Source organism: Mustela nigripes, chromosome 10 (assembly GCF_022355385.1).
Source record: "Mustela nigripes isolate SB6536 chromosome 10, MUSNIG.SB6536, whole genome shotgun sequence".
NCBI lineage: Eukaryota > Metazoa > Chordata > Mammalia > Carnivora > Mustelidae > Mustela > Mustela nigripes.
In genome coordinates this window covers 33,968,085-33,982,201 of record NC_081566.1, presented here as the reverse complement: position 1 = coordinate 33,982,201, position 14,117 = coordinate 33,968,085, and the positions used below count along the sequence as shown (strand labels likewise).

The window sequence follows — 14,117 nt, the reverse complement described above, 5'->3', positions numbered from 1 at the left end:
ATGTCATTTTCCTGGTTGTTACGGGAGGCTGGCTCTGGGGACGTCAGGGGGAGGAGCCTGGGGCTCCAGGAGGTGGAGCTAAGGGAGAGAAGCCCCTCCCACAACCCCCACTCTGGCGAGGGCTCCTAGCACCCCTGGTCCAGCTGTGTTCTCAATGGAACCAGGGTGACCTGACTCCACTTTACCTGACAAATCATGCAGAATGCTCCGGCTGCTCCCCCTCGCTGTCCCTTGTTGGGTAGGAAGCCTCCCTCCTGCCAAACTCCCGCCCCCAGCTTTGTGCCCAGCTCCTGCCCACCGACTCCACAGCGGTCGCCACTGCCAAATGAACGCCCCAAATTGGAACATATGTCACTCCTGGAGCCCCGTTCGCCTGTCCGCTGCTACACGCCTATTTTCTAATTTCCAGCTGACATTTCCCTTAGTGAAATAAATGAATTTGCTCCGGCGGAGGCCCTGCTCGGATTAAGCTGCTGTCAGAACCCCATGAGCCAAACAAATTGTTGCTCGCAGCCCACCGAGCGGGATGCATTCCAATGGGGGCTGGCAGGGGAGGGGCCAGGGAGACCCAGGAGGAGCCTGGGCTGGTTGGGAACATGGCTCAGTCACCACTGGCCAGGCGAAGACGGAATGAGGGGCAGCGTCGTGCGGGGACCTCGGAGGCCTCAGGAGCCAGGGAACGGGGCATCGCAGAGGGTATGAGCCTTCGGGAGAGGAGGAGGGGTAGAAGAGGGCTCTGGGCAGGCTTCTGGGGGCAGGGTCCACGGGAGGAAAGGAATGCGAGGGAATCCTGGAGACATCCCAGGGAAGGGAATGGGAGAGTCCCCACCCTGAAGCTGCATGGGGAAAAGGGCGGGGCCAGAGCGCGCTGGACTCACTGCTCAGCGATGATGTAATCCCCCGGCAGGGGGGTGCAGGGCACCCCAGCCACCTGCACGTGGTGGGCGATCTCAGAGAAGTCCAGGCCCAGGTTCACGCCATGGATCGTCACTCGAGTCCCTCCTTCAGGTGGTCCAGACACCGTCAAGATCTGCGGGAGGGAAATGGGATCACAAACCTGCGGGGCCACAGGGGAGAGGCAGCAGGGTCCTCACCGTGCCCAGAGGGAGGCTGCAGGACCCTTGCACACCTGGAATCTGGGGGAACGGAGCATTTTTCCTTTATTTATTGTAGCCTATCTAGGCTCCTGACATCATCTCGTTTTATATGACTTCCTTGGATCCTGAGGTCATTAATTCATTCATGCATTCATTTACTTAAAAAAAAAAAATTATCAGCAAGGCCTGTATGAAAACCCTCCTTTGAGATATGTCTCTAATTCACAAGCTGTCAGATTGTGATCAAGTCACCTAATCTCTTGAAACCTCAGTGCTTAGTTGTGAAGGTGGGGATAATCTTCTCTACCAGGCTGGCGGGTAAAGGGCTTTGTCATTGTTCTGTGCTATTATTGCCCCTCCCGCCTGCTAGACGCCGTGGGGGTTACAATGGCGAATAGTCCGGAAATCAGGAAATTTGCCCTCAAGGAACTTCTGGTCAAGGAGGAAGAGATAAAGGAAGCTTTAAATAACACTGATGCGGGGCACACAGTGATAAGATCGATTCAGAGGAAAGCTGTGGGAGCCCAGAGGAGTCCAAGATTAGGAATTGCTTTGCGGGTATGGTGAAAGATGCAAAGTGTGTTTGACATTGTGCGGCAAAATAAAATAAAATAAAATAAAATAAAATAAAATAAAATAAAAAAACAATCCCATGATGCCTGCTGGAACCATGAAAAAAAAACAAAAAACAAAAAACTTCAGGATTTCCAAATTTTGCTGGCTTCTCATTAGCAAATATCATTCCGTTAGTTCCTAATTCAGTCACCAAATGTTGTCTCATTTTGCTTTGACCCAACAGGAAAAGATATCAAGCTCTCTCAAGGTGTAAACCTCTGTCTGAGATTAGATAAGGCTCTTGGAAAAATGCAGCTCCTTGGTATGGAACAGATAGAGAGCCCAGGGAATAAGTTCATCCTTTGTGGTCCATACTTATCTGAAGCAGGAGGAAGTTAGAAGTCAAGCGAATCACTGGAAGCAGGCTCAGGGTATCTTACGGTAAGATTCTTGTCCAACCTATATGTACAACTGTAAAAAAGTCTGAAGCTCTTTTCACTACACCATAAGAAAGGCAAGACCAGGTGGGAGGGAGGGGTGGAGAGAGGGAAGGGTGGCTTGGTCAAGGCCAAGGCCACCAAAGTCTCCTAAATGAAGCTGCAGCCTAGGACCTTCTGCCCCTGGGTCCCGCTGGGAGCCTCCCTTTAACCCTATACATACTGGCAGGGCATCCAGTGGGCAATGGAGTCAAATGTGTCCCAGGGCAGAGATGATAGATCAGTATAGGTGAAATGCTGCAGAGGGTTCTGGAAACTCTTCCCTCTTTCCTGCTCCCCAGAGGGGCAGTGAGATCTTCCTGTGATGTGAGCACTATGACTTGTGCAAACAACTTGACCATGGATGCCCAGGTGATGGTGGGCAGAGAAGAGAGGTTGGTGGGGAGGAGGACTGGAACAGGCCTCCTTCCCCACCGGGCTGACTCCTGGGATCTCATCAAGTTGGCTGCAAAGCCAGGACTGGAACTCAGTCCGCCTGACCCCATCCTCTTTTGCAAGTCTTACATTGCGTGGTTTCCTTTCCTCCTTGACGGGAGTAGGCCATGAGCTCTCTCATCTGGGGCCTCATTTCACCCAAGTCACCTTGTCTGAGGCTCTCCATTCCTTCTCTGGGAATAAAATATCCCACCCTCTGAATAAAACTAAATAAGATTCATGAACTGAATCAAGAGAAGGAGAGTGGAGTTGGCTTGGAGGCATTTCTGTGTTGGGTGTGAGTTGGAGTAGCAGAACAATGCAGAGAGAAAAGAGCTGGCCTGAGGAAGCAGTAACCCCACAGCTTTCCTGTGTGTGTGTGTGGGGGGGGCAGAATCTAAAAATAACCCATAGGGGATCTTGGCTGTCACACTCCTCCCCTGGAACCTGGGCCCCCTTGGCTCTGCTAGACAGACCCTTGTTAATGAGGAACAGGGAAGGGGATGCCTCTGTGCCCCTGCAGGAGACATCAGTCAGAAGGAATTTGCTTTGAGCAAATTCAAGTGCCCGGTTCTCCTTTGATCCAGGACTGAGCTCCACAGGCCCCTCCTGCCCCTCCCCCAGTCACCTGGATGACAGGAACCCACCTACCAAACGGAACTGACAAAACTGTGGTGATCGCTTTGCTCTCCTTCCCCCCACTTTTATTTTTAAAAATACATTCTTTTGCTCGCTGCAGTTAATTACAACCTTTCAGAAAAACTGTGAAACGAAATCTTTCTGGAATGCCTAAAAATATTTCCATCTCGCAGGTAGCATGTGGGGATTGTGCGGTGGATATATACAGCGTTGGCAGGCTCTGCAAAGCAGCTTCCTTCAGCTGGCGAGTCATCACAGCGTCCCCTTCTGACATTCAAGGGTGGGGTCTGAGACATGACTGTCCCTGGGAGGGGCCGCAGGGTCCATCTGCCAGCCCAGAGCTGAGCAGAAGCATAAGCCAGCTTGCGTGTCGCATAAGCCAGCATATTGTTTACAGAAGAAAGACTTTTTTTTTTTTTTTTTAAATTGTTAGCAAGTGTTGTAGTCTTGGCATGAAGACATGTGCAAAGAGATAGCTAGTTTGGGGTGTGGAGACGCCAGCCGATCACTTGTAAGCTAACTAACAGCTGCTGGAATCCAAACCTGGAGAACCAGAGTCCTCAGGGGTCATTGGAGAAGGCCTGGGGGATGCTGGGGCCCTGGGGGTCTTCTTTCCCACACAGCACGTGCTCCGTGCTATCCTGCCGGCACCTGGGGTAGGTGGCAAAGGAGTCTGGGGTCGAGGCATTAAGCAACCACCGTGCAGGCCCAGCGCTTACGAGGGACCCAGCTTACGTCTTCCTTGCTTAAAACAAAACTGATGTGTAAAAGTCAAGATTTCCCAAACACAGCTGAGGAGGTGAGGATTTGATTTGCGAAAGGATTCCCCAGGTCTCCATTACCGATGACTTCCAAATCTATATCGTCTGCTCCGACCTCTCTCCTGAGCGCCATATCCATATATCCAATTGCTCCTGGACATCTCTGCTTCCACAGGTATGTCCCTCAGGCCCCTCACTTTTCACTGTGTCTGAAAATGAACTCTTAATTTTTCCTCCTTCCACTCCCAACCTGATTATCCTCCCAGATTCTCTTTCAAGGTTAACGGCATCACTGTGCCCCCAGCCAGGACCCTTGCAAGCACCTTCACCTGTCTCCTTTCCCTCACCTACCTACCATGTACAATAAATAACAGTCACCTGGCACTAGCAGATCTTATTCCCCGGCATCTTCTGAATGTGTGCCCCGCTCTGTGTTCCCGGGTGGCGATAAGCAGCTCTCACTCGCACTAACTGCAAGGTGGTCCAATGTTAGAGCTAACTTCCACTTGCCACCGGCTGACCTCCATGAACGCACCCTTGGCCAGGTGACTAGTCGCTTGCTCGGAAAACCTTTAATGGCTCTGACCACGGACAAAGGAAATTCCCTCATTCCTGGCCTGGCACGCGTCCTTCAAGTTCTTCTTCTTCTTCTATTTTTTTTTTTTTTAAGATTTTATTTATCTGAGAAATAGAGCATGACAGGGAGTAGCATACTTCACCCCAACCCCCCCACCCTGAGCAGAAGGCCCGATGCGGGACTAGATCCTAGGACCCCAAGATCATGACCCAAGACGAAGGCAGATGCTTAAGGGACTGAGCCACCCAGGCGCCCCTCATCCTTCAAGTTCTGATCTTTGTTACTTCTTCAGCTACATCTGCTATCTTATACTATGTCCTCCATATTCTACCCAGATGCCAGCTATTCCTGCCAGCGGTTCCTGCCCACGCATAGCACTTTAACCATCTCCATGCCTTTGCTTCATGTGTGCTCTCCCCAGTTTAAAATCAGAGTGAGTCAAGGTGGAAGTCTGGGCTCAGGGTGCAAAGGAACAGAGAAAGGTATCCTGTAAGACACATTCCCTAACACCTGAGGGCTTCCAGGTAGCTCAGAGAATAATGGCCTTGAGGTCTGAGCAATGGCGTGGAGTGGTAAAACCCCAGGACCAAGTATCAGGGAGAAGCTATAGAGGGGGGGCTTTATGGAAAAGGACTTACTCTCCAGAAAGAGAGTGAACAGGATCTTTTAGGATGCCACTTCAGAGCAGACAGCAGTGGGATTCCACATCCACCCTAGAGATGGCCCACAAGCAATCCTAAAAGCAACATTAGATTCTGGGTGCTGTGTGTAGCATCTGTGAAGCTTGGTTCTCTTGGGAGAAGGACATAGGTCTATAACGATCAACTTGATGGAGTTCCCTGCTTGCAGAACTACAAGGAGGACCTTTCCGATCAGGAAGAAGTTCTGGGGCTTCAGGGAAGGGGAGAGCTAGCCTCCTGCAGGGGTGAGAGTGAGAGGGCAGGATGGGAGTTATGTAGACCACCCCCACTGACTGACAGAGGGGAACCAAGGCAGGGGAGGGATGGTGGCCAGCTCCACGTGTCCTGGCCTCCAGTTCAGAAGGCCCTTGCTGCTGGCTGCTCTGGGAGAGGGAAGAGAGCCCACCGGGGACCCGGGGAGCACCTGCAGCAGGAAGACAGCAAGACAAGAGCCTGAATGTCCCCTCTACCACATGTGAGCAACATGACCTTCAATCTCAGGGCCCTTATCAGAAAGCAGATAACAATACTTCCCTCCCAGGGACGTTCTGAAGGTTAAGGAAGACAACACTGGAAAGTCCCTAACAGGACAGTGGGTTAGAGAGCAGGTCTGGACAGCTGGCAGTTTCCTCTCCCGTGTTCCCCCTGCACCTGTGCCTTCCCAGATCATGAAGATATGGGATGGTGGAGTGGCAGGGAGTTTATAGAGGCTGGCAGTCTTTCTGTTTCTCTGGAAGGAGGACACAGGGACCGGGGAACGTAGACGCAGACGTGACTGGGGGTAGAGAGCGCTGCCCACGGGCTGACTAGAGAAAACCTGAGAGGCATCCTACAGCCTGAGCCTGTCCATGCTGCCGAGGACGGGAACTTGGCTTTGGGGGATTCTGGGCCCTGTGCGGAAGCATACTCTGAGCCAGACATCACCCTTTCACCCAGAATAAATTTGGGAGGACACTGGCCCTGTCTAAAATGGTCTTCATTCTTTCCTCCCTCCGTTCTAGCCATTTCTTTTTCCCTTGGCAATTAGCCATTCTGGGGTAGGCAAAGCATCACACAATGAACTCAATGAGTATGCTTCCAGGAAAGTAATTCTGAATGAGACACCCACACAAACAAACGGTTTGGCAGTCTGGGATGTGGATGAGTGTGTGTGAGTGTGTGTAGTGAGGGTGTGCAGAGAGGGGGAGGGGAGCTGAACCCGTGTGAAATCAGCTGCGACCTTTAGATATTGATCATTTCAGCCCCATGCTCCTCAGCACGTACTCTCTGTGGACCAGAAATCTATCGAACTTCTCTGTGGATCTCAAAAGCAGGGGATGAGGTAGAGAAGTGCCCAGAAGCAGCTGCTGTTGCTGGGGGTGAGGGGAAGAGGGCTACGGCACTCCTGTGTTCTGTGCTGACTCCCGCTGTGCCCTCCCCGACCCACCTCCCCAGGGCTCAGGTTCAGCTCTCTCCTGTACAGCATGTGCTCCTGGGGAGAGCTAAGGGTCCACAGGACTATAGGATCTAAAGGCCAGGTGCATTTGACAGGCTTCTCCCCGCACTGGCCAGACATGTCCACTGACCAAGGCCTACCTCTCCTACAAGCCTCTGCTAAGGCTTTCTCCCCCGTGAGGCTTTCTCTGACCCCCTGGGGCAGATTTCATAGCACCTGCTCCCACACTCCCACTGCCTTTAGTGAATGCCCCGAGAAAGTCATGGGCACGCCAGGTTGTAAACCGCTTCTTTTCTCAATAAGATAATTACTATCTTGGGACAGAGACATCTCACTTTTGCTTAGCGACCTGATACTTAGCACACTGCCTGGAACACAGCAGCCCTGCGTAAGTATCCCCAGGTCTTTACTGCTGGGAAACGCTGGTCCCAACCAGATCGCAGAGCAAACTGTGTTCTCTAAAGACGGCGGGGGGATGGGTGTGTTCTCAAACTGTGTTCTCTAAGGATCGGTCCATGTGTGGTTCGGGTGCAATGCAGTATTGCAACAACCAAATCTCAAGAAATTCCGCTGCGCTTGCTCTCAAGTTTCATTGAAGTGCACTTCTGGTGTGATCCCTCATTGAACAGATGAGTGAACACCTGCCTCCTTGTCAGACGCCTTCCAGGTATGGAAGACAGCAGCGAAGCCGCCCTGGCCTGGCTTCTGCCATTCTGTTAGACTTTTGTCGGAAGATCTTGTTTTCCAGACCCTTCAATCATTTCAGATGCTCTTCTCTGGACTCTGGGGCTTCCAGGCATCCTCTGAGAGTCTAATGACCCAAAAGAAGCTTGTGGCTGGTGCACAGGCCTGTTTGAAGTACAGTAAATGGCGCCCATGCAATGACTTCCCGCTGCTTGTCACACATACCATGATACTTAGCACACTGCCTGGAACACCATGAACCCGGCCAACCCAGGGCAAGTCCCAGAGGGAGGCTAAACCCTACATCTCGTTTCCAGGTCCATTTTTTCTCTTTTTCTCCCTCCCTGGGGTCCCTTCCCCTATTTAGGTACCTCTCACCCTACTAGTCTCTTCTCCTGCAAGAAACCTTTATTTGCATCATTGTGGGAACTTGTGTTATGACCCTGCCCCAAGAGCACTGGCTTTTTAGCGGACTGTAAAATAAAACATTTGTCTATATGCAGCCTTTGTAAGAATAATGTGGGAAATGGGTTACAGCAGAGGCCTCAGTCCAGCAGCCCTATGCCCTCCCCAGAAGCAGTCACTGGTGGTGCCCAGGTGTATAGGTGGGTAGCCCATGTCTGGCTGGGACTTTTTATCAGCTCATCCTATGCCTAGATGGGTGAGAAGTAGGATGTGGGATGAGGCTGGCCTGTGCTGATGGTAGGGGACTAACTAGTCTCCTGCTGGGTCCTCTCCAAGCCTCCTCGAGCCTCTTATGGGAACCACTTCTCCATCTCCTGAGACCCCACCTGCCAGCCATGCAGTCCCACGGAGTCCCGCTGAGCTCCTGGGCACCCCCGCCAGACCTGGGCTCCTGCCAGACTGTGTCGTATCTGTTTTCCACCGTGGGCGCTGTGACCTGGAAAGCAGCCGCCGTGATGCTACACTCGCCCTGATTCTTGCAGTCACTAATTGAACAGTTCGGAGGGAACTGTGCCACAAAGCCGCCCAAGGGCGGGAGCAGATGCGGCCCATTAATTACAGCTGGGGAGCTCCGGCGGGCTTCACCCAGGAGAGGAGCGCTTGAGGTGCCCCAGGCCCAGGGGCCTGGCAGCCTGGGGAGTGCTGCCCAGGGCCCCTCCTGGGATTTGGGCGGAGCCTTGGAGGGTAGTGTAGGGGGCTCCTGCAGGGTAGGGGCCCAAGGGGTCAGAGGAGGGCTGCTCCTTGGTGGAGGCCTCACGAGGCCCGGCTTCCATCCTAGTGAAGCTGGCTTCCTTGGGTCACAGCTCCTGCCTGATAGACATGGTGGGAGGGAAGACAGACACTGAACAGTGGCCCCTGTTACTGAAGATTCTGATAACGCTGCCTGCCATCATTTATTTCATTTCCTCTATCATCGCATATTCTCATACCATTTCATTAGGTACTTATCATGAACTAGGAATTTTGCCAAGGGCTTTACATATTCTATCCCACTTAGGGCTCAAAACAAGCTTCGAGGGAGGTCCTATTGTAATTTCCTTGTTACAGATGCAGAATAGCACCCAGAGAGGTTAAGTAATTTGCTCAAAGTTACACCAGGTCCCCCTAACCTGTGCTTCCAGCCTCCACAAGACGCTGCCTGAGTTGACCTACTCTTGCCCTGGAAAAGACCCCTTGTTCATCAGCTGGGAGAACTCATAACCTAGTCGACTTGTGGGTTTCCTTCTGCTCAGGTTCCCCCAGCCCCTCTCCCAGGGCTAAGGCCAGAATGTGCGACTTTCCAAGAATCTCTGCCATTGGCATTGCTGGTCTCTGCCATGTCTCTGATCTTCTCCACTTCCCCCACCCCCTCTCTGTCCCCATTCCCCCTGTGGATGTCCACACACCCGCCTTGGCCTTGCCCTCTTGTCATCTCTGCCTGTGCTTGTCCAGTCTGATGCCTGGAGCAGGGACGACTGGTTTTCTTTCCTTCTCGGTGGTAGGCTGGAAGAGCGCTCTGTGCCGGCACCTTCCCCCACTCCGACCCTATGGGCTGAGAATTCTGGTTTCCTAAGAGCCCGTGAAAGAGATGAGGGATAGTGTACAGGTCACATGTGGGGCTCTAGAGTCAAGTAGCTGCGGGTTAACTCCTGGTTCTAAAACTTACTAGTGGGGTGTCTTCGATAACATTGTCACCCCTCATTGTGCCTTGGTTGCCTCATCTGTAAAATGGGGCTAATGATCCTGGTAGTACCACCCTCATCAAGGATGTTAGAAGGTCTACATGAGATGACATGGCTGCTAAAAGCAGTTCTGGGTGCCCGGTGAGCACTTGGTGAAAGGTAGATACAATATTTCTTATTACGAGTTTATGGTGAAGAAGTCCAGGCAGAAACCAGGCTAGCTGAATTCCAGAAGACAAGTGGCTGGTGTCGAGATGGCTCAGCACGGCTGCCTCTCTGATGGGCCTGTCCAGCTCCTTCCATGGCTCCAGCAGGCGGTCAGCACCCTACACAGGCTTCCTAAGAGCACCTGGGACAGACTGACATCAAAGCCTCCCAGAGCAGCCAAGGGAGGGGAGCCCAGAGAAGGTGCTCCAGGACAGACACCCCGCAGCTGATGGACAGGTTCTGTAGTAAAAACTTCTGTGCCTGAGACTGGGATCACGCCCTGAGTGCCCGACCCCCAATCAGGACCAGCCAGGGAGGACAAGCTGCCAGTACTGGGGCAGCTAATCTTCTTCTGACTCAGCCACTTAGTCCCTCCCTGCTGGCTGGAGCTCTCCTGACTTCAGAAGGCAGAGGCGCCAACTCTGTGCCTGCACATTCTGATGCCATCCTGATACTTGGCCAGAGACACCTGGAGGCTGGCTGGGTGCACAATGGCAAATGGTCACATTCGTTTCCACTTTGGGCGTGTATGTGTATGAGCACAAGTGTGCAGGCAAGTGTGCACACTCTTCAAGGTGGGCTAGAGCCCAGCGGACGCACTTTGCGGGGATCTCTGGCCCTGGTGGCACCAGCTCTCCTACCCGGCGTGAGTCCTTGCTGGCTCTGTCTTAGCTGATAGTACATTCAAAATCTAATTGTTATCTCAGCAGAGTAACTCCATTATTCATTCTGACACCATCCCCCGTTAGCTGTTTGTTGCAGTGATGTTATATTAATGAGGCCTGCAAATAAATGAACGGGAGATCAGAGTGCTGACTTGTTTCTCAGGAAAGCTGGCTGACATATTTATTTATTTGTTGGGAACTTTGCAGCGAGTCTTTCTGGCCCTGGGCAGGTGGCTTTTGGCCTCTCCTGCAGAGATCTGGTGCAGCCTTACGGATAAATACTTGTAAATGTTCAACTCCCCGAACAATTTCACAAATGCATTCACAACCGAGAGAATCCGGGAAAGAAAAAAAAAAAATCTACTTTCAATTATTTGGGCAAATGGAGAGCAGACGGAATGCAAGAGCAGTGGATCATCTCCAACAAATATTGTATCAACTATTATTTTTGCTTGGTTTTAGAGAGCGATGCACATGGTTTTCCACATTTGGTTTTCTCTTCCAGTTACACATACCTAAGATAGTATTAAAGAGAATTTATGTTCCCTGAGCATCAACTAGTAAGGGACTGGGCAAGTTAATGACATTGAAAAATTCATAAAGTAAAATCTACAATGGGGTCGATGGAGAGATGATTGTAAAACCGGCTGCACTACAGCCTGGCATCAGTGCGGTCAGAAACACAGGTGAGCTCAGAAACGCACAGGAATATTTTTTGGTACCCCAAGGTTGATAGGTTCCTGGCCAATCCCTGAGGACCCCAACTCTGGAGATTTGCCCTTGCATTTCAAGTCCACTTTGCTTACTCTTCCCTCTGGTCTCTAGCATCACTGCAGGTGTGAACTACATAGGCCCCATCCTCTGGGCTCAGAGTCAGCTCAGATGCTTAAAAAGAATGAACCACCACGCTCGGTAAATTCCAACTTCGATCTCAACCCCATCATCCCATTGATAGACACAATCAGAAACTCACCAGATCAAGTCTGATAACTCTAATCAACATACATAATTAAAGTAACATCTATCCTATAGACAAGAAGGGGGTTACCCTAAGTTTAAACACACCCAAAATGCTCCTCCTGTTCCCCCTTCACTCATAGGAGTTAAGTGTAGACTTAATTATGTCTAGGAAGTCAGGTAAAGGTTACCTTAAAGCTCAATATAAAGGGTGTGTCAATGCTTCCAGCTTTTCTGGCCTCCCCTGGGACCTTCCAGAAGAATTCTGATCCTGGGCACAGATATTTTTGGTACACTTACAGTGGAGTGAGGTGGAAAAGTGTATGGCCAGAGAAAACTCCTCCATCCCTCTGACCAAGAGAGCTAGCATGGTATTGTGGGGTGAGTCTACATTCTGGAGTCAGAAGGCCCTGGTTTTGAATTCATTCTGCCACTAACGAATTGGGTGACTCTGGGCAAATTATTTACTTTCCAAAGCATAATTTACTTTCTCCTCAACTCTTAAATGAAGATAATTCTGGGCATCTTGCAGGATTGTTAGGTTGGGTAGGTGTGCAAAGGTCCTGGTGCACAGGAGAGTGTGGCTGTTATTGTGAACACTCCCAGAACTAGGATGGGGCTCACGTCTGTTCATGTCCCCGGCCTGAGGTAAGTGTCCTCATTAGGTGTCAAGACCAGGATCCCTGCTGTAGTCTTCCTTCTACACAGAAGACAACAGAAAAGCATGTAGATGAGAAGTCTCTGTCCTAGGTCCTTTGGATGAAGCAGAATGGCCTGGTGGGCAAGCAGATTCCAGCCTCCTCCAGGTGGCCTATGTTCAGGGATAGGCTGGGATTTTGCAGTGACACTGCACCTCCTGCCTCTCCTCCCAGAACTAACTTATCTACGTGATAACTTCCAAGCCTAGCACAGCAACTGGCATGCAGTAGTCACTCATTAAACGAATATTTATTTGTTGCAACGCTCTGTTATGGGTTGAATTTTATCCTTCTCAAATTCGTATGTGAAAGCCCTAATTCCCATTACCTCAGGATGTGACCTATTTGGAGAGAGGTGCCATTCCAGAGGTCATCGAGTTAAAATGAGGTCATTAGTGTGGGGGCTTATGCAATATGACTGGAATCCTTCTTTAGACAAACAAACAAGCAAACAAAAATCAGAGACAGACATAGGAAGGAATGTCACGCAGTGATGAAGACAGCGCATCTACCAGCCCAGGAATGCCAAGACTGCAGCTCTGGCACGGAACAGATCCTCCTCGTGGCCCTTGGAAGGCCCCATCCTGCAGACGCCTGGATCCGGGACTTGCAGCCTCCGGCACGGCGAGACAACACAGAGCTCTTGTTTAAACCCGCTCCGATGGTTGTTTTATGTCACCGCAACCCACGCTGACCAACACAGTCACTCTGAGTGGAGATCTCTGTCGTGGGAGCTCTAGAGCCCCTCGACCCTTCCTACGTTTTCCTCCCCAGTTACATATTCGATCTCCTTTTCCTTTCTGCCAATGCTGCCCCTTCCCAGCTCGTCAGAAAATGTTGCTGCTGGGCCTTCCTTTCTAGTGGGTGGCTTGTGCCATCTTCCTCTTTGAGATCCTAGCAGTTCTGGAAGCACAGCAGCGTGGAGGGACAGGCATCTCGCGGCCTCTCTGAAGCTCTGCACGTCTCTTGTCCCCATGGTGGAACAGGTGACACGTGCACAGACACAGGCGTGAGAGCTAGAATGGGAGCGGCCTAGGATGCCCCCCATGGGGGACAGCATCTTTATCACACCACGGGCTGGCTGAGAAGGAGCAGACGGTGAGTCCTGAGGGGGGTTCCAACCTGCAGTTTACGCCGACTGAGAAATTCTTACATTGGCTGTAAGACTTGTCCTCAGTGGAGCTGCCCTAGGAGGTGGGTCTCTAGGGGTGGGCTTAGTTGCCATGGAGACAGCTGGGTGAGAAGGGGTTAAGGATGAACCCAGCTGTTCACTCAGCTAAGCTTGAGTCCACCCCTTTTCCTAAAACAGAACTCATTCGAGGTCAATTCATCCATCTCTCTGCCCCTGGGCAGGGCAGTGCCCATTCCGGCCCCCATCTGTTTCCAGCACCGGAAATCCTGCTGCCTCCAGCAGCCACCGCTGGCCATCAGAGTCTCCTTCCTCTCTCACCACCCACATTTTTGTTACTACTCCTTGCCATAAGCACACAGCCTAAATTAAATCGTAAGGAGACATTAGCCATCTTCAAATCGAGGGATATTCTATAAAATAATTGTCTTTACTCGTCAAAAGTACCAAGGTCGTGAAAGTCAAAGACAGACTGAGGACCAGACTTCGTAGTAAATGGCTCTCATAGATGGGTTTGCACAGAGCGGGTGGGCACACATTTGGAAGGCAAGGGCCAGAGACAAGGGGGAGGCACGTATGCAAGGGCACGAATCCCACAGAATTCTGATTATTAAGGAAAAGATCTATGCCAACGTCAAGGAATTAGCCAAGAAAGCCAAGGTAAAGAAAATGAGCTGATTCTTCTTAAAAGTTACTTTTAACAAATGATCCATTTTTGGTCACGAATGCCAGAGAGGCACATGAGCTCGATTCTTCCCATTACTGGTGATACTAACTTCCATCACTGGGTAAAAGTAGTGTCTACCAGATCTCTTCTCTGTAAAGTGTCTATTTTTCTTGTTATGATTAATACATATCTTGCGGGGAGATGGCTTAAGAATATGTAAATACCCTATTTTTTCATCATACTTTCATTTACCAATTTTAGTATTCATCAGCCATTCTTCCTGAAATAATTATTACTGTGAATTTTGCCAAATGGTGATTTTCTATTTC

At 50.9% G+C, this 14,117-nt stretch overlaps 1 protein-coding gene across 1 annotated transcript in view; it reads right to left on the bottom strand.

Annotated features, from left to right (window-relative positions):
- The window catches only part of PLXNA2 (plexin A2), a 207,723-nt gene that overhangs the window by 34,230 nt on the left and 159,376 nt on the right, over positions 1-14,117 (bottom strand). Inside the window, exon 13 of the mRNA XM_059412985.1 lies at positions 879-1,030. Within this exon, the coding sequence (XP_059268968.1) occupies positions 879-1,030 (152 nt within the window). The remainder of the gene's footprint in view (positions 1-878; positions 1,031-14,117) is intronic.